General features: G+C 40.6%; 1 protein-coding gene across 1 annotated transcript in view; it reads right to left on the reverse strand.

Moving 5' to 3' along the window:
- The window catches only part of PTH2R (parathyroid hormone 2 receptor), an 80,146-nt gene extending 60,625 nt beyond the window's left edge, over positions 1 to 19,521 (reverse strand). The window contains exon 1 of the mRNA XM_072741001.1: positions 19,338 to 19,521. Coding sequence (XP_072597102.1) covers positions 19,338 to 19,412 — 75 coding nt within the window. The 5' untranslated portion in view covers positions 19,413 to 19,521. The remainder of the gene's footprint in view (positions 1 to 19,337) is intronic.
- Positions 19,522 to 19,892: the final 371 nt, after the last annotated feature.

A 19,892-nucleotide genomic window follows, 5' to 3' on the forward strand; every position in this document is an offset into this window, starting at 1 on the left:
CAGCTCAGGTCATGATCCCAGCATCCTGAGATCGAGCCCCATGTTGGGTTCCCTGCTCAGCGAGAGTCTGCTTCTCCCTCTCCCTCTGCCTCTACTGCTCTCTTACTGATGCTCACTCTCTCTTTCAAATAAATAAATACAATCTTTAAAATAAAAATAAAATGATAATAATAATAATAATAACAATAATAATAATAATAATAACATCCAGAGCTTTGCCAATTCTGTTTTTCTGTAGGGACTTAGAAATTCTTAAATCAAATGAGATGATAAAATCCATCAATTTAACTAAGTGACCAACTCCCAATAATACAATCTTTTGCAAACCCCAAATCTTTAATTTCAGGCTGCAAATACTTATTCTCTAGAATCATTCTTTAAAGAAAGTGGGAAAATAACTCTTTTTATGTTGTGCAATAAGACACTACAGACTAAACATTAGAAATAGATGTTTGTATTATTAGCCATAAAAACTTAGAGATTACTGATTATTATGATTTTAAATAATATATAAAATGACAGACTGACAGGTTACCTTGAAATAAAGGATTCAGAAAAAAAATCTATCAGAAGAACTAGTTTCAGTGTTAAAAAAAAAAAAGTCTTATTCCTCAGAACATGAGAGACTCCTAACTCTGGGAAACGAACTAGGGATGGTGGAAGGGAAGGTGGGCAGGAGGTGGGGGTGACTGGGTGACGGGCACTGAGGGGGGCACTTGATGGGATGAGCACTGGGTGTTATTCTATATGTTGGCAAATTGAACACCAATAAAAAAAAAGTTTTTTTAAAGTCTTATTCCTGAAAATTATGAGTTTATTATTTCCTAATATATTTATTATAAAAAAGTAGCTCAGTGGATAGTCTGGTATATAATTTTAGAGATTTCTGGATAATATTCATAGTTCAATGCTCACATTTAATGATATTTATGAAAAGAGAGAATAAACAAAAACTAATTTTTTGGATTGGAATACATACCATAATTTAGTCCTCAGGTGAACACAATGCAGATCTTGAGTTAAAAGTAGCTACATTAAAAGTGAGCCCTAAAATTCTCACTTATCCAGAAGGGAGAATGAAACGTGGGTCTGATGATCCATCTGGGTGAGCACTGTAGGAAAACTGACATCTTCCCATTCATTATCCAGAAACAGCCAGGCACCGGTGATACACATTTTTTTCATTTTGTTTTCTGGCTGGGTTTTTGTTTGTCTTTTCAGTTAAATAGTTACTTTCTTTTACCTCAATCCTAGAAAACACTAAGTAAGCTGTGACCAAGTTTCAGAACTATAAATTTGATTAAGAGAAATTTTACTTGAGTTACCAAACATGAACATTGCAAATCATCCCTTGCCCATTTTTACTTGAATAAAAATATTTTTTGTTTTCTTTTCTGCAGATTTAGCCTTTGTATAGGGATAACCTTTCCAGGAACATAAGCATCATATAATCTGTAGCTGCTATGGATATTTTGCCCTACACAATGTGGCCAGTTTAACAAGAAGCAAATTTGGTTAGACTGTGCTAATTTATGATATTCTAAATTGGCCTTTAGTCATTTCAAGTGAGAATAAGGAAATGTTTAACATCTTTTAAATTGCTTTCTCTCCCTCCTTAGTTACAGATACAAGTGTTCTTCACAATAGATGGACAGTAAAATCATAGCATACTTAAAACAGAAGAGTTTTCGTGTCCAATATCTGTTACTCCAAGAGCAACAATTGCATCCAAAATAAAATGGCACATTTAGTTAAGAAAAAAGATATTAGTAATTTTTCTGGGCAAGTGACCATTTACAATTTGAAATAAAATGTTGTCTTTTCCTGAAAATAAAATTGTTGTTATAGATACTGATTGGTTAAAGTCAGAATATGCAAATTCTTATAATTGCAATATTCACACTCATTCCATTTTTAAGCAAACATGAACCCATAAATTAGATGTTTGAACAAAAGAGGATTCTGAGAGGCAAAGAGCAGGAAGCAGACCAGCTAGGGCCCGTAGATCCCAAAGAACACCACCAGTGGTAAATTCTCAGTCTTCTTTCTGCCTTATGTATTTGGGAGTTGGGAGTTGAGATGCTGGCAATTCTGAAACACCAACAGATACTGACCAAAAAAGAAAGAAAAGAAAAGAAAAGAAAAGAAAAGAAAAGAAAAGCCTCAAGAAAACCATGCTCTGTATAGCAAGGAGGGAAAGAGATGGCCTGACTAGATAGAAAACTTTTACACAATAACAGCTCGACCTAAGCCAAACTCCACAGGAAAAAAACGGCACTTTTATGCCTACTGGCAGGAGCCACGGCCAAGTGGAGAGCCTAGACTCCCAGCCTTGGCAAGCTGTAAGGAGGTGACCCTACACTCCCTCCAGAGAGGTCTCAGAGCAAAGAAGAGAGCCAGGACATCCACCCACTGGTCTGTGACATGCCCATCACCCCTCAGGAATCAATGGAGACCGTGGGGAGCCTGGACTTCCACTCCCTGATGGCAGTTAAAAGGTACCCCCCTTGGGGCACTGTCAGAAAAGACCAAGTAGGAAGTCAGTCTAGCAACGAGGCACCCTATTGTGGTGTCAGTGGAGACCACATGGGGAGGAGAACTCACATCCCCACGCATCAGCAAGAAGGAGCTCCCCACCTTGGGTGTCAACAGCAGCTGGCTGGGGAAACTAAACCTTTACTTCTATGGATACTCTCACTTCCCCAACTATATTAACACCAGATAAAGTAGACTTCAGAGCAAACAAAAGTACCACAGACCAAGAGGGACATTATATAAGAATAAAAGTATCATTCCACACACACACAAAAAAAAATAGCTATCTGAAAAGTGTATGCATCAAAAACAAAAATAGGGGCACCCAGGTGGCTCAGTCGGTAAACCAGCTCTTGGTTTCAGCTCAAGTCATGATTTCAGGGTCATGAGACTGAGTCCCTCGAGGAGCTCTGTGCTCAGCAGAGAGTCTGCTTGAGATTCTCCCTCTCTGTCTCCCTCTAGCCCATATGCTCTCACTCTCTCTCTCTAAAATAAACAAATAAATCTTTTTAAAAACCAGAAAAAATATGTGAAACAAATATTGACAGAATTGAAAGCGGAAATAGATAAATCCACAATTATACTTGGAAACTTGAATACTCCCTGCTCAATTGATAGAACAATGAGACAGAAAGGCAACAAAGATAGAGAACTCAACAACACCATCAACTGAAAGGATCTAATAGACATTTATAGAACACTTCACTCAACAAGTCAGAGTACACATTCTTTCCGAGCGCTCACAGAATAAATACCAAGACAGACCATATCCTGGGCCATAAGATAGATCACAAGAAGTTTACAGACTATGTTCTCAGACACGATGGGTTCAAACTAGAAATCAAAAAAAGAAAGATAACAGGGAAATCTTCAAACACTTGAAAACTAAAGAACATACTTCTAAATAATCCACGGGTCAAAAAGGAAGTCTCAGAGGAAATCAAAACAATACACTGAACTGACTGAAAATGAAAATTCAAAATATCAAAACGTGAAGGCATAGCTAAAAAGATGCTGAGAGAAACTTGCAACACTAAATACCTGCATTGGTAAAGAAGAAAAACCTCATATCAATAACATAAGGCCCTACCTCAAGAACCTGGAAAAAGAAGAGCAAACTAAAACCAAAGCAGGTAGAAAGGACACAATAAAGATAAAAATAGAAATCAGGGGCACCTGGGTGGCTCAGTCAGTTAAGCATCTGCCTTCGGCTCAGGTCATGATCCCAGGGTCCTGGGATCAAGTCCTACATTGGGCTCCCTGCTCAGCAGAGAGCCTGCTTCTCCCTCTCCTGCTCTCCCTGCTTGTGTGCGCTCTCTCTCTCTCTCTCTCAAATAAATAAAATAAAAGAGCTAGGTCTTTGAAAAGACAATAAAATTGACAAACTTCTAGCAAATGAACAAAGGAAAGAAAGAGAGAAGACACAAAGTAAATTATAGAAATGGAGAACAGATTAGTAGTTGCCCTGGGGTTGAGGAGGAGGAGATATGAGTGTGTCTATAGAATGGCAACAGATGGGGAATCTTTTGGAGATAGAAAACTTAATATCTTGACTGTATTGATGTCAATATGTTGGTTGTGATATTTACTATACTTTTATAAGATGTTACCACTGGGAGAAACTGGATAGAGGGTATTAGGTTCTCTCTGTATTATTTCTTACAACTGCATATGAATCTATAATTATCTAAGTTAATTTTTTTCAAAAGAATCAATCTGTCCTAACTTGAAAAAACACAATATATATAAAAATATTACCTCATTTTAGTACATGATGATCTGCCACAAGGTGGTTGTAAAAAACAAAGGTAAATAAGAAGTGTTAAAATATGACTATAGTTTTGCAAAAATATCTCCTTTATAAAGTGAAGTTTCCTTGATGTACATAATGCCTTCTTAGAAAGCTATTATAATATTCATATACTAGATTTGGCTCTAATTCAGAAACGATTGAAAGAATATGTTTAAAGAGAATGCATTTCTTTGGACTACTTTCCACAGCCCAAGAGAAAGGTGAGCTGGTCTACAATAAGGACTTTTGTTTGGAATTCAGGATTTGTCATATGGTCTAGTATCAATGAGCCAAATAATAAATCAGTTTTATTAACTTTCTACCCATGTTTTTACACAGGTCTCAGAAGAGTTCATATAGACCTATTAATATTTTATTTTACTTTCTTAAGTACTGATCTCACTCTTAAGAGTGTGATTCCCTTAAGAGCAGCCAAAGTTTTACATTGTAAAGTGAATCTGAGATGAAATATGTTTTTAATTACTTAGAATTTACTGTCTGTAATATTGGGTTCAAATAGAGAAAAGGATTCTGTTATAATAAACTGATAGCTTTGGAGAAAATATTGAACCATCCACCTTTAATTAAAACATCAACTATGAAAGTGTCTCCCGCTTTGTCCTTTTTTAACTCAAACAAGCAAAACAAGTTATGTAGATAAAATACACAGCATAAACACACGCACACATGCACTCCACCACACAAGTGTCCATACCTCTCAAGTTTTTTAATCCTTTCACAAACTGAACTCTAACTCGGAACTAAATCTAAAGACCAGTCCATTTTGCATATTAGACAGTAAATCATAAAACTTCCCAGGACTCTGTTCATGCAGGAAGCAAACTGAAAACAGTTTAAGAATGCAATGTATTAATCTGTGGCCTCACTGAAAATCAGTTAGGATCCTTCACACCTATCATTCAACCTTCTTCTTTCATTTTAACCACTCAAAATTATCAGGTATTTGTAGAGCTCCAAATACTCTGTAGAAACCAAGCATAGGGGGCACCTAGGTGGCTCAGTGGTTGAGCATCTTGCCTTTGGCTCGGGGTGTGATCCCAAGGTCCTGGAATTGAGTCCCCCAGTGGGCTCCCTGCAGGGAGCCTGCTTCTCCCTCTGCCTGTGTCTGCCTCTCTCTCTCTGTGTCTCTCATGAATAAATAAATAAAATCTAAAAAAGAAAGAAAGAAAGAAACCAAGCATAGTTAATTTTTTAAGTCATCTAATGATTATAGAGATGGAGAACAGATTAGTGGTTGCCAGGTATTGGAGAGAGCAAGGGACACGATAAGAGAGGGAAGAGGCTGTAGCTATGGAAAGGTAGCAGGAGGGATTCCTGTGTTGAAACTGGTCTGTATCTTGACTACAGAGGTGGTCACGTGCATCTGCACATGTGACAAAACTGCATAAAAGTAAATGCACACACACACCATCGAATACAAATAAAACCAGTGACACCTGAATTAAGCATGTGGACTGCATCAACATCAATTTGCTGCTTGGGCTATTATATTACAGTTATAAAAGATATTAGCACAGGGAGAAATTGGATAAAAGGTATACAATATCCCTATATTATTTCTTACACTATATATGAATCTACAATTTTCTCAAAATACTTTCTTCATTCATGTAATAAAGAGTTTTTAGCGAATTGTATTTAGTTTAATGATTATAACTGTGACAGAAAGACCAACCAAATTTTCAATTAAACGCAATATAATCTACTAGTTTGAACTAAATTAAGTTCAAATATGTTTAGATTATTTGGCAAAGAACTTGAGTGCAAAAGAAAATCATGGATTAGGTAGCTCCCCAAAATTTATAGGCTCCTATAAATATGAAAGATTCCCTACCGTCTCAAAGAAAATCAATTACAACTGACAATTTTTAAATTCCCACCCATTACTAGATCTCCCAAGCAAGAGATTGTCAACTATTAATCATCAACTAATTTAAAATGACTCCCTTGGCAATTCAGTGAAGTAACTGTATCTTCCTCAAAAGTAATTTACTTATTTTATGGGAAGTTGCCATCAAAACACAAATTCTGAATTAGCCAAGTTAAGAACTATGCACACAGGGTCAAGTAGGTTTGTGCAACATTCAATTCCCAAGTCAAAAGCTCTATTTTCAAATCTCAGCAAAATTGGCACAAGAGTTTTAGTTACTTAAAAACCTAACTAGCTAGTACATCTAGAATGGCTTTCAAAAATCATTCCACACTGAGAATTTGGAAAGCTTTCTACAAACATAGAAAAGCTAAAAATTTGCTTTGAATGGTGTCCCTGTAATTATGGGGAAATACAGAATTTCAAAAACAGGCATACCTCGTTTTAGTACACTTTGCTTTGCAGCACTACTCAGACGCTATATTTTTTTACACTTGAAGGGTTGTGGCAACCCTGCATCAAGTGAATCTGTTGACACCATTTTTCCAACAGCATTAGCTTATTTTATGTCTCTGTGTCACATTTTGGTAATTCTCATGATACTTCAAACTCTTTCATTTATTATTATATTTCTTATGGTGATCTGTGATCAGTGATTATGAAACACTGAAATCTCAAATGATAGCATTTATTCAGCAATAAAGTATTAATTAAGAAATGTACATTGTTTTATTCAGACCTAATGCTATTACACACTTACCAGACTACAGTATAGTATAAATAAAACTTTTATATTCACTGGGAAACCCAATAATTTATTTGACTCACTTTCTTACAATATTCGCTTTACTACAGTGGTCTGGAACCAAACCTGTAATATCTCCAGGGTAAGCCTGTAGATCTTAAGTGTTCTCATCACACAAACACACAAAAAGGGAGGTGATGAATTTGTTAATCAACTGGATAACCATTTCACAATGTATATATATACTAAATCATGTTGTACACCTTTAAAAGAATCACATTGTACAACCAAAGGGAAAAAAATGAAATGCAATACAAAGTAAGTAAGCTACCCCCACCCTAACAACCAGTGTTGGCCTGTTTGGGGATGTAACAAATCATCAAGAAGATGATTATTTCCTTCAGGCAGTTGGCAACCAGAATTTGAGGTAGAGAAAATCAGGCTGCAGGCCAAATTTCAGTGGCCAACATTCCATCCATTTGTATCTATAGTGTCACCACCCCAGGCAACACATCTGTCATGCAGCATAGCTGTGGGATCCCGGGAAAGAGTAGCGGCTGGGAAAAATAACATGATTGATATCCAATGGGAATGAGAAGGCTAATTCTGAGCAACAGCAATGAGGTAAAATCACCATTAATAATAAGGTCAACAAACTATAAGGTAAGTTTCACATAGTAGAAACTCTGTGCACTCAGTAGCTATACAAATTATGCATGTCTGTTAAGAGAATAAAGGAAATTTATGAGAACTTGTAAAGTAAACCATATTCTTTGACCTCTCAAAAAAAAGGAATGAATATTGGAATGAAACTTTGATTTTCCTAATTTCTAACATAACGATGTGACCACCTATCACACAACAGTTAGCTTTAGGGATGAGAGAGGAGGTCAAGGTATGATTGTTTTTAGATAGCTGAATGAGTAATAGGGGGCAGGGAATAGGGAAAGGTAACATGTAATGAGGAATTTAGTCAACAGATCTGGGAATAATACAGGGGTTCTAAATCAGTGAGAAGAGTCCACATGGACTTACTGGCAGAAAAAAAAAAAAAAAAACTGAATCTAGTGGGCCAAGAGTTGGGGAAGCAGGAAAGAGCTGTATTTGACAAGACTGTGTGAGGTCAGTGTAGTCTGGGACCCAAACTTTTGGACAGATGAGGAGAGACAAGAGGGAGCCACTCAACGATAACAGTGCCTTATGAGGTTGACTTCTCTCCCAAAAGAAAGGTCATCACTCAAAGGTTGTATTAAACATTAATTCAAATGTAGAAATCTTTTTAAGAATGCTGAACATGATCTGTTTGAAAATGTGGGCATGTGCTTGACTGTATTTCTATTTTCAGTGATTTTTACAGTGTCCAGCATAAGTGAGACCCTCAAAGTACTTGCTGAACTGAGTTGTCATGTATAGAAGGTTATGGGGTTTTTTTTATTGTTGTGTTTTAATAGACACATAATTAGGGCAGCCTGGGTGGCTCAGCGGTTTAGCGCCACCTTTGGCGCAGGGCCTCATCCTGGAGACCTGGGATCGAGTCCCACATCAGGCTCCCTGCATGGAGCCTGCTTCTCCCTCTGCCTGTGTCTCTGCCTCTGTCTCTCATGAATGAATGAATGAATAAATAAATAAATGTTTTTTTAAAAAATAGACACATAATTGATATATAACGTTATATGAGTTATATGATTTTCAGATGTACAGCATACTGATTTATATTTCTATATATTGTGAAATGATAACCACAGTTAAGTCCAGTTAACATGTCACCATATATTTACAAAATTTTTTTCTCCTGAGGAGAAACTTTAAAATCTACTCTCCTAGCAGCTTTCAAATATGCAATACAGTATTCTAACTATGGTTATCATGCTGTACATTATACCCTTGTGACTTATTTTAAAACTGGAAGTTTGTACCATTGACCACATTACCCATTTTATCCTGGAGTTTTTTGTTTGTTTGTTAGGTAAGGTGTTCAATTTTTTTTTTAACAGCTGTATTGAAATACAAAAAACCAGAGGTTTTTTGCCTGGGTGACTTGGTCTGTTAAAGCATCTGACTCTTGGTTTCGGCTCAGGTCATGATCATAAGGTTGTAAGATCGAGCCCCACGTTGGCTTCCATGCTCAGCACCAAGTCTGCTTCTCCCTCTCCCTCTGTTCATCCCTCCAGCTCGTGCACATGCATGTTCTCTCTCTCAAATAAGTAAAATCTTAAAATATATATGTGTGTGTGTGTGTATATATATATATATAAACGTGTGTGTATGTATATATATATATATATATATATATATATATAAGAAATACATATATTTAATGGGCACATTTTGATTGGCTTGGACATATGCAAACACTTACGATACCATTACCAAAATCAAGGTAATAGATGTAGCCAACATCTTCCAAAATGTCCTCATGATTCTTGTTTGTTTTTTGTGGTAAGAAGAGTTACAAGATTTATCCTCTTGAATTTGGAAATGAACAATGCTGTATTGCTGTTAGCACTAGGTTGTCCTGGAGACCTCTAGAATTTGTTCACCTAGCACAGCTGAAGCTTTACTAAAAAGCTGTTGGTCAATAGATAAGGTGTTTTTGTTTTCCTGTATCTGCATAATAAAACACAAAGCTTATTTTGCCTTCAATGTAAACCTGTGTCAATGTACATTTGAGTGGATAACCTAAGGGAATGTCTTGGCACGTTCATGTGCATCCATGGGTAGAGCAGGCTTCAGGAGAACGAGAGAATGCAAAATTCACAAGGGTAGAGATTTTGAGTCTTGCATTTTTTTTCACAGTGCATCCTTACTCAACCACTTGTACTCGCTTGCCACAAAGTTGGTGAGGAATGGGATGGATGTTAGAGAGGCAGTAAAAATGTTCCTTCCTTCCTCTTAAGTTTGTTGTAAGGATTAAAGAAAATGCACATAGGGTGCCTAGTTAAGGGCCTTTATAGGGCAAACCTGTATACATATTAACCAGTATTAACAAATCTATACTTTTATGACCTTCTACTTATACTTGACCAACATAGACTTAACGAAGCAAAAAGACAAAAATGCTGAATGTGAAAACCTCTGGCAGAAATCAGGCAGGCCCTTCTCATCTCTAGCTGAGGACTTACTGTCTACACCACACAAGCATGGGAGTAAAAGGCAAGATACACTGGGAAGAAGGAAAATGGACAGATGCAGCAGGACAGGAGATGCCAGGCACAGAGCCCCACTTCGCACTGTTGGCTTTCTGTCTCCCCCTCGAGTGGAAGCTCCTTGGAGAACAGGGCCATCTCTTAATCACCTTGAGGACCTACACAGTAAAGACAAAACTTAAGGGACGCCTGGGTGGCTCAGCAGTTGAGCATCTGCCTTCAGCGCAGGGCATGATCCTGGAGTCCTGGGATCAAGTCCCACATCGGGCTCCCTGCATGGAGCCTGCTTCTCTCTCTGCCTGTGTCTCTGCCTCTCTCTGTGTGTGTCTCACATGAATAAATAAAATCTTTTAAAAAAAAAAACAATTAAAAAAGCTTACTAGTCCAATGCAATTTTGCTGAAGTGAAAATGAGAAGACCTAGGGAAAAATAATTTTTTGGAGGTACCTCCTTATGCTCACAGAAAACCTGTTAGCCAGTTGTCTGCTCATTCTACACAACTAGCTGTGCTGGTTTAGCAGTGAGGATCGTCGAGTATATTTATTCTACAATATTTACTGAGACCTTTCATGGACAAGACACTATTCACAGACATTGTGGCAGAAGATAGATATAAAAGAAACCCAAGCCATGGATCTGGCCTTCAAGTACGTCAGGGGCTACAGTATGGCTCTTGGGCACTTCTTACACAATGAGCATGAATGGTAAAAAATGTGTTAAACTCACAAACTGCCATTACTAATATATTACCAATCTGGTGGGAAAGAGAAGCATGCTATGTCTTTTGGATTGATTTTAAAAGGCCTTTTTAAGACTGCAGGAAAGCCCCACATGTCTCCTTATGGTTTCTTCTAGTTTTTTAGGTATCTCTGAGTTCAATGAATCAAAGTGAAAATCATGCTTAAGTTTTGCTTACATGACTACCCAAAAGCTTCTGGATGTCATGTCTTACGACATTATTCATCTAGGAAATAAGACACCAGAATATATATTGAAAGAAATTCCACCTTGGTGCTCGTTACACACATGAGCGCCTTTCGGAAGGCAGATTCTCTCGTGGTGTAGGCAGAAGAATATGCAAGCTTATCTCATGCCCACAACATGGGCTTAAATGCATTTTTTAAACACAATCTTTGCTCTTAGAAAGTGCATTTAAAAAAATAACGAAAAATTTTGTTCTCATAGAAAACAGAACTGGCCTGATTATAGAAGTAAGGAAAGTGACAAGAAGTATAAATGACTCTCATTTAAGAAATTGCAGCCAGTCTGCAATTTGATGTAAATGGTCTCACAAAGGAGAGGCAGCAATCACACACAGAAGTCTGTTCCTCAATCACACACAGAAGTCTGTTCCAATCTAGTCATATAAATATTTGGCCAAATAGTAGTACGAAGCAACATTTTTGTTTGTTTGCTAGGTTTTTAAGGGTGTTATCAGTATGTATCTTATTATTAAGAAGAGTATTTGACTTATTTGGTGATTCAAGCAGCAACGTATAATAATATATAACATCCTCCACCTATGATCATGGAAACACCGATATTGAATGAGTATCTAATCATCTAATGTGAGGTACCATATACTGTAGAAAAGTTATTAAGAACCAGTTCTTGCCCTCAAGTAGTCCACTGTCTGTGGCAGAACTTCAAAACAATTCATATGACATATTTTTAAGGAAATAGCATATCAGGAGTGCCAGGGTGGCTCAGTCAGTTCAGTGTCCAACTCTCGGTTTTAGCTCAGACCATGATCATGGGGCCCTGGGATTGAGCCCCGTGTCAGGCTCTACACTCAGCGTGGAGTCTACTTGAGATTTTTTTTTCTCTCCTTCTCCCTCTGCCCCTCCCTCTCATGCTGTCTCTCTCTCTCTCTCTCTCAAGTAAATAAATAAAATCTTAAAAAAAGAAATAGCATGTCATTTATGGCTTTAAAATAAAAATCCTACATGATATAACTCAGAACTTTCTACAATAGCCTACCATTTAACAATTTAATAAAATTAGCACTGATGAACATGAACAAATATCATACTTGATAAATCTTTAAAAGAAGTCTCAATGAAGTAATAAACAAGATAAGATGCATGTAATAACTACTACTGTCCAACATTATATTGGGAGTTGTAGTTAATGCAGTAAATAAGACAATAGATAAAAAAAAAAAATAGTTATTGGAGAAAATTGTTACTGCTCCAGAATAAACTTGGTAGGTGTGAATCAGTAAATAAAAATAATCAAGGGACGTCTGGGTGGCTCAGCGGTTTAGTGCCTGCCTTCGGCCCAGGGCGTGATCCTGGAGTCCTGGGATCGAGTCCCACATCGGGCTCCCCTCCAGGAACCTGCTTCTCCCTCTGCCTGTGTTTCTGACTCTCTCTCTCTCTCTGTGTGTGTCTCTCATGAATAAATAAATAAAATCTTTTTTAAAAAATAATTGAGTCTCTATGCCAGCAATAGCTAGTTAGAAAAATAATAGAAATGATGATGACGATAGTAACAACAGTAATGGCTAAGAGAGTGAGCAAACTCTGTGACAGGTGCTACAGGAAATGTTCCTTCTGAGGTTTCCATGGTGTGTAATCCATACAGCAACTCAATGAATTTGGCATCAGGTCATCCCCACTTTTCAAATGGGTTCTTGAGATGTTAGTAACAGCTAGAGAGAAGGAAACAGATTCCAAACTCAGTTCTGATATCAAAGTCCATAATCTTAACCATTTTATATACTCCTTCCCCCTCCAGAAAGCTATGATTTACTTTCAGTGAGCATCTATAAAATTCCATCAGCCAATGGAATAACTGTCAAGCTCAACACTGAGCCTACTTTATCAGCCATTAGGAAGAGGGAGCTCTCAAAACACTGAACTCTCTTAGAGACCAAGGGCACTTGTCTCTCCATCTCCATGACCAGATACTGGATCTGTGACCTTTGCCCCTCAGAATAGAGTGACCTTTTTAAAATTAAAACAGAGAAAAAAAATAAAATTAAATTAAATTAAAACAGAGTAAATGATTAGAGCCTTCGGTTCCAAGTGGTGTTAAAGAGGATGAATTGTCTTAAAAAGAAAAAAATACAAATAAGCTTAACATTTAAATGTTAAATACATTATTGTATTTAAACATTAAATACAAATAAGCTTAATACAAATAAGCTTCAAACATTTTTGCAGAACCTACTATCCAAAGACACCATGCTGATTGTCACAGGGCATTTCAAATTGTTTGTTTGTCCATTTTTCCCTGTGAATTTACAATTTCGAGGTAATCTTATAGAAAATCTATCTGTACACCCTCTTTTAAACAAGTTAGCCAGTGCTTTTACTTCCATGATACTTTCATTGAGAATATCATTCACACATGTGGTTTCAGGTACTCCCTATAAAGTGCTGGTGCTAAATCCAGAGTTTTCTTAAGCTTTTAAAATCCAATATCCAACCATCTAGTCAATATCTCAGGCATTTCACTCTCAGCTTATCTAAAAATTTCACTCCTTGTATTTGCTCCAATCCACTCTTCCTTCAGCTGAATGTACCTTCTATCTCTTGAATCCATCTGCCTTCTTGCATCTCTAGTTCTACAAGGACACACCAGTGATTGTCAGAACAGTTGCAACTGCCTTCTGATTAATGGCTCTGTCTTCAGAATGACTTCTTCAAAGGGCAAGACAGATATTAACCAAGTACTGGTATTAATAAATGTAAAATTATAACATCTGTCAGTGCGAAGAATAAAATGTCCAATTGCTGTCAGAATGCAACTGGGTTCTAAAGGGGAAACTGTAAGGTATAGAAGGCACATTTTTGGAGGCAGAAAGAATACACACACACACACACACACACACACACACCATTTAAAAGCCTTCAGTGCAACGGAGGTGCACCTGGGTGGCTCAGTGGTTGAGCATCTACCTTCGGCTCAGGTCGTGATCCCTGGGTCGTTGGATAGAGTCCCACATCAGGCTCCCTGCGGGGAGCCTGCTTCTCCTTCTACCTACATCTCCATGTCTCTGATGAATAAATAAATAAAATCTTTTTAAAAAATAAATAAATAAAATCTTTCAGGGACTCCCAATCAGTTTAGAAATAATCTCAATCTAATAATCATTCCATTAAAAAGCCCTTAATGAATCTACTAATAGAAAAGAGCTGGCATTTTCATTATTGGGCACCTTAAGGCTTTTGTGCATTTGCATATTTTTCAATTCAATATTCCCACATCCCCTGAGATAAACACCATCATCACCGCCACAATAGATTGGAGGAAACAGGAGGCTCAGAAGGTACTGACTGCCGAGAGTCACATTGCTGTTAAAAGATTTAAAGCCTAACTCACGGAGAAAGCAAAACCCGAACAGAGAGACAAGAGAACATGGATTCTAGTCGATGACAAAACCCACTGAAGCTCACAACTGGAAAATAAATGGAATGTGTGAATGTTAGATGAAAATGTTCAATTTTTATTCATGAAGATTTGAGGAAGTTCCAAGGAAATGAAACCTCCCTGTGCGTTGCCAGGAAAAGGCCACCCCTGCTCCCCGCCCTTGCAGCTCTGAGGCCCTGGGGGGCTGAGGATTCCACCCACAGCTGGCGCAGCCACCCAGAAGGCCGCACCCCAGGGATACAAGGCTCACCCAGGCCCGGCAGACAAATGAAAACCGTCCTGGCTGTCGAAGGGAAAGAAGGAGAACAAACGAACCACTGGATCTTTAACCACAGGAGCGCTTCTGGAAGTATGCATGATGCAGACACACTCAGCAGCCAAGTTTCACCTTGATGTTTTTCAGAGTAGTCTCTTAGCCAGCGTCTCGGAGAAGCTGCCTATGTCCTAATGACGTCCTCATCCTTGAATCTACCAGTGATGGCTTGTTGCTAGTTTCATCTGCTATCACCACGATCTCCACCTGATACAGAGCTTGAGATGTGGCTGTAGGCTTATTTGTTTTTCTATCTATCTCTCTTTTTTATCTCTATGCCCCACTCCTACATCTCTGCCTTCCCATATGCAACCACTTATGTGAAACTTATATACACATATATCTCTTATCTGGATGTCTACACAATATGTATGGCTGCTTGATTGTGCATATATTTAAATATATGTAAACAGCACTGTGTCATATATCTCATTGTTTATATGCTATATCCTATTCTGTTTGAAAGATCTCATACATGCTGTTTTGTGTACATTGAATCCACTGCTTTTTATTGCCTCGTACCCCACTATAAATACCCATATTGACCCCAATACCACAGAATTATTGCAATAACCATTATGAACTTGTGTAAGAAATTCCTTGGGAAATATACACAGGGGTGGATATTGTTGGGACAGAGGGCTGGAGAGACATAATTTAGCTAAGCAGTGCCCAACTCATCTCCACAATGAGGACACCAACCTGAGGGAGGGGTTCCAGGGTCGAAGTCTGGGTGTGAATCATGACTACTCGTTAGCTGTGTGACCTGAGAATATCACCTAACATCTTAGTCCCATTTTCTCACTTATGAAATGAATAATTACAGCGTCTATCTCACAAAGTTACTATGAGAATTAAATGACATAATAATGGATTAAAGTGCTTAGCACAGTATTTGGCACTTGGTAGGTAAATAAATATTATCACTGATTGTCGTCCCCTCCCCCCTAATAAGAGATTTCTGATTCCCCAAAGACTGAATCTTCACACCGGAAGGTCAGTAGAGCTAATCCTTCTCACTGAACAGAATAAGAGTAGAAACATCAAGTTTCACACCCAACGAGGTTGCATGTTTTCAGAGGAGGGAATGTGAATGTGGCTTTTGGGTTCCCAGGCCATTCTTTACCCACATCAGAATGTCCATGAGAGTGTTGGTATTCCACGCAGGCAAAAAATGAATGATTACTGGAAAACAAAACCTGCCCACTAGTATCTGCTCATGCCTAGTATTGTATAGAACTTACATACTCCAGTCATGGTGATGGATTTGTACTCTCTTCAGGCACATACACTGTCAGAACCACTGATATGCAACCATGGAGCCTGGGGAAGGTGACTGAATCACATGGGGTCAGCCCATTGTCAAGCCCAGCAAAACCAACATTGTTCCTTGATAATTTCATAAGGAAGGCAGACACAGAGGTGCACCACTGACTCAGTCCTTCAAGAAAGAACCAACTATTTGTCTGGAAGGAGTGTGGTTTTGGGACAGCCTCCAGCTGCAGTACTTCAAACATCTGTCTCAAGTTTGAAGCCAAGTGTGCAACTACATAAACAATCCTGAGCTAATGAGTAAGCAACAGTTAGAGTACAAGGACCTGGCCATTCTATCATCACATGGGGCTCCTCTGGTGGGCAACCTGTATCCTGAGCTCTCCACGAGGTTGGCCAAGACTGTGCCAGATTTGCGTCCTGGTCTGTGGCTCTCCCTGTCCAAACCTACTTTCTCACTATTTTCTCTTTCACAGGCATCTCTTTCACAGGTACTTTTCAAAGTACCCCCAATAAACCTACTGTACCACTAATTCCATCTCAGACTCTGTGTCCAGAAGGACCCATTGACATAGCAAACAAAATACTACACATACTTATACAGTGCTCCCCATTCCCATGTGATAATCTGACTTCAAGAAATGTGTTACGAGGCACCGTAATGACACCTGATACATGATGGCATGAGTTCTGAACTGTGCTTTGAAGCAAAGGGAGCCTCCTCTTTGCCAACCAAAAACCACAGGGATTTTTAAAAACAATTAATAGATACTAGTCTATATTATCTATTTTGTGATGTTTATTAAATATTAAACATTTGTTCGACACAAGCTATTCTGCTTTGATACATTCCCTTCGTTGTTCTATCAATATAGTTTCTAAATTTAATATATATGTTAGGTAGGAGTGAAGATGAAGAGACTGAAGACCAGAGAAGGTGTCAACGTGTCAATGTAAATCACTTTATTTTAACCTTCAGATTTTGTTTAAAGGGCCAAAAATTTAATACACTACTATAAACTACCATTTCATACATTCTTAATTAACAAACATAAACGGAAGTCAACTTAAAGCAAGGTATCTCCACCAGGGCTCATTTTTGAGAGAGACTTTCGGCAACATCTAAAGACATTTTGTGGTTGTCGCAACCGGGCAGAGGGGACATTACTGGCATCTAGTGGAGAGGACGGGAATGCTGCTAAATATCCTACAATGCACAAGACAGTCTCACAACAAAAAAATTATATGGCCCAAAATGTCAGTAGTGCCAGTGGAGGTTTAAATTATAGAAAAATTGTCCAATGTCTTGAGTGGTTTACTGAAAACTAAAAGTAAGAGAAATATTCTGCCCACAATCTCAAAATGATATTTCGTTGTGGTGCTAAGCAGTATCTCCCCCATTCCCTTAACAAAAGCAATCTGGAACACTGAATAAGGTAAATGGCTACAGTTCACTTGCCCCCTTGTGCAAGGGAGCAGTGTTTTTAAGCATATTATTCAAATACCTTATAAGATACAAATGTAGGAAGTACATTAGAGATCACCAGAGTTCCATAACTGTCACCAAACCCTTTTTTTCCCATTTGCTCATATTCCTTCTGTTACCTTGGTGAAATGTTTCAGGTTTGAGCATACCCTACCTTCAAGCATCCATTGCTAATATTCTTAGTCAACAACACACATATTGTTTGATTTTTTAACAAAACAAGTTTGCACTAAACATCCCAGCCATGTTAGGTGAAGCCCAGTATTTAGCAGGGCAGGGTGCTATAATTTTTTTTAACTGATGTGGGCTATATGGTAAATAATAATAGTAATAATAATAATACTTTTTTAATTGCGCTTTTAGGATAATTGACTTTTAAACTGGTCATCTGGGATCCCTGGGTGGCGCAGCGGTTTGGCGCCTGCCTTTGGCCCAGGGCGCGATCCTGGAGACCCGGGATCGAGTCCCACGTCAGGCTCCCTGCATGGAGCGTGCTTCTCCCTCTGCCTCTCTCTCTCTCTCTCTGTGACTATCATAAATAAATAAAAAATTTTTTAAAATCAAAAAAAAATAAACCGATCGTCTGAAAGCCAAGAACATAATATTAAGTTTAGATAGTATTAGTACATAAATCAATGCCTTAATATTCTCACGGTTAAAGAATTAAAAAACAAAAAAAAAAAAAAAAAAACCACCCCAAAATATTTAGGGCTCCATTTGACGGTCGAGGTGCGCCCCCTGCTGAACAGAAGAGGGAAATGACGTTGATACAGTTTAAATTCACGGGGCTCCTAAGCCTGCATTGACCCACCTCGCCATACACCTCGTCCATACAGCTCATCCGAAAAGCTGGGTGTAAACCTCATATTTTATTTGACTCAAAAAAAAAAAAAAGAAGAAGTGAGGTTGAATTGCCACTTGCACACTAGAAAGGTCCTATTGCAAAAGATCACCCAGAAAATCTCTAAAGAGTATTAGCAACACGAGATGCCAACTAACATTTGTTCTTAGCATGGACGAGCTGAGCCCTCCTGAGCACTGTGTCCTGTTTTCTGTCAAGTCTCTTCTCTTTAATGACCCGTGGTTCTCTGTCGGGGGAGCCGTCCCCATCCATCCGAGAAGTTTAAGTTCTCTAAAGTGACGGTAAACTGCCCGCAGGCAAAAACAATCTAGATGAGTTAAACGGGGCCCAAGGAGTCTCCCTCCGGGCAAGAAGAGTTCGTTCGCCTCCCAGTCCGGCCCTCCTGACCCGGAAAACAGCCCGTGAACACAGCCCCGTACTCTCAACGCCCCGCGCTGGTCCGCACCGTGCCGGGCCCGGGACGCGCACCTGGAACATCCCTCGCGGCTCCACGAACTGCCTGTCGAACCCTGAGGGGCGCGCGCGCGCGTGTGTGTGTGTGTGTGTGTGTGTGTGTGTGTGTGAGTGAGTGTGTGCGCGAGTGTGTGTGTGTGTGTGTGCGCGAGTGTGTGTGCTTGGGTGTGTGTGTGTGCGCGCGCGCGCGCGAGTGCCTGGGTGTGCCCGCGTGTGTGTGAGTGTGCGCGTGAGGGCCTGGATGTGTCCACGCGCGCGTGTGTGTGCGTGTGTGCATGAGCGCCTGGATGTGTCCGCAGGTGTGAGCGCGCGCGAGCGCCGGGCCGTGTGCGCGGGAGGCGGGAGGCGGGAGGCGGGAGGCGGGAGGCGGGAGGCGCGCGGCGCGGTGTCCGCCCGTCAGCGCCGAGCCCGAGCCCGAGCCCGAGGCTCCCGCGGGCCGAGGGGCAGCGCCGCACCTGCTCTTACCTGGGCTCCGGCGAGAAGGCAGCCGCCGAGCAGCAGCCACGCCCGCGCGTGGGGCGCCGCTCCCGGCCCGGCCATGCCCGGACCCGCCCTCCCGGAGCCCGGAGCCCGGAGCCCGGAGCCCGGCGCCGCTCGCAACTTGGCGGGCGCGGGGCACCCTCGGGGCCGGGAGCGCGGCGCGGCGGGGGCGGCCCGGGGCGCGCGTCGGATCCCGGGCCCGCGCCGAGGCCCGCGCCGAGGTCCGCCCCGCCCCGCCCCGCCCCCCGCCTCCCGGCCCGGACGCGCCGCCCCGCGGGGCCCGGTGGGAGGAGGGGGCGCGCGGACCCCCGGCCCGGATCGCGGGGCGCCCCGCGGGGCTGCAGGGGGCGCTCCCCGTCGGGGTCCCGGCGTCCCGCCGCCGCCGCCGCCGCCGCCCCCAGCTCGCGCCGTCGGCACGTGCGTCCGCTCGGCCCCTCGGGGCGCCCCGGTGCTCGGGGAGGGCTCCGGAGCTCCCTGCGCCCAGCCGCGCGCTGCCCCGGGTCACGGGGGGCCCCGCTGGTGCGGCCGGTCTCCCGGCCC

The sequence above is a fragment of the Vulpes vulpes genome, chromosome 16 (genome assembly GCF_048418805.1).
Source record: "Vulpes vulpes isolate BD-2025 chromosome 16, VulVul3, whole genome shotgun sequence".
Lineage (NCBI taxonomy): Eukaryota > Metazoa > Chordata > Mammalia > Carnivora > Canidae > Vulpes > Vulpes vulpes.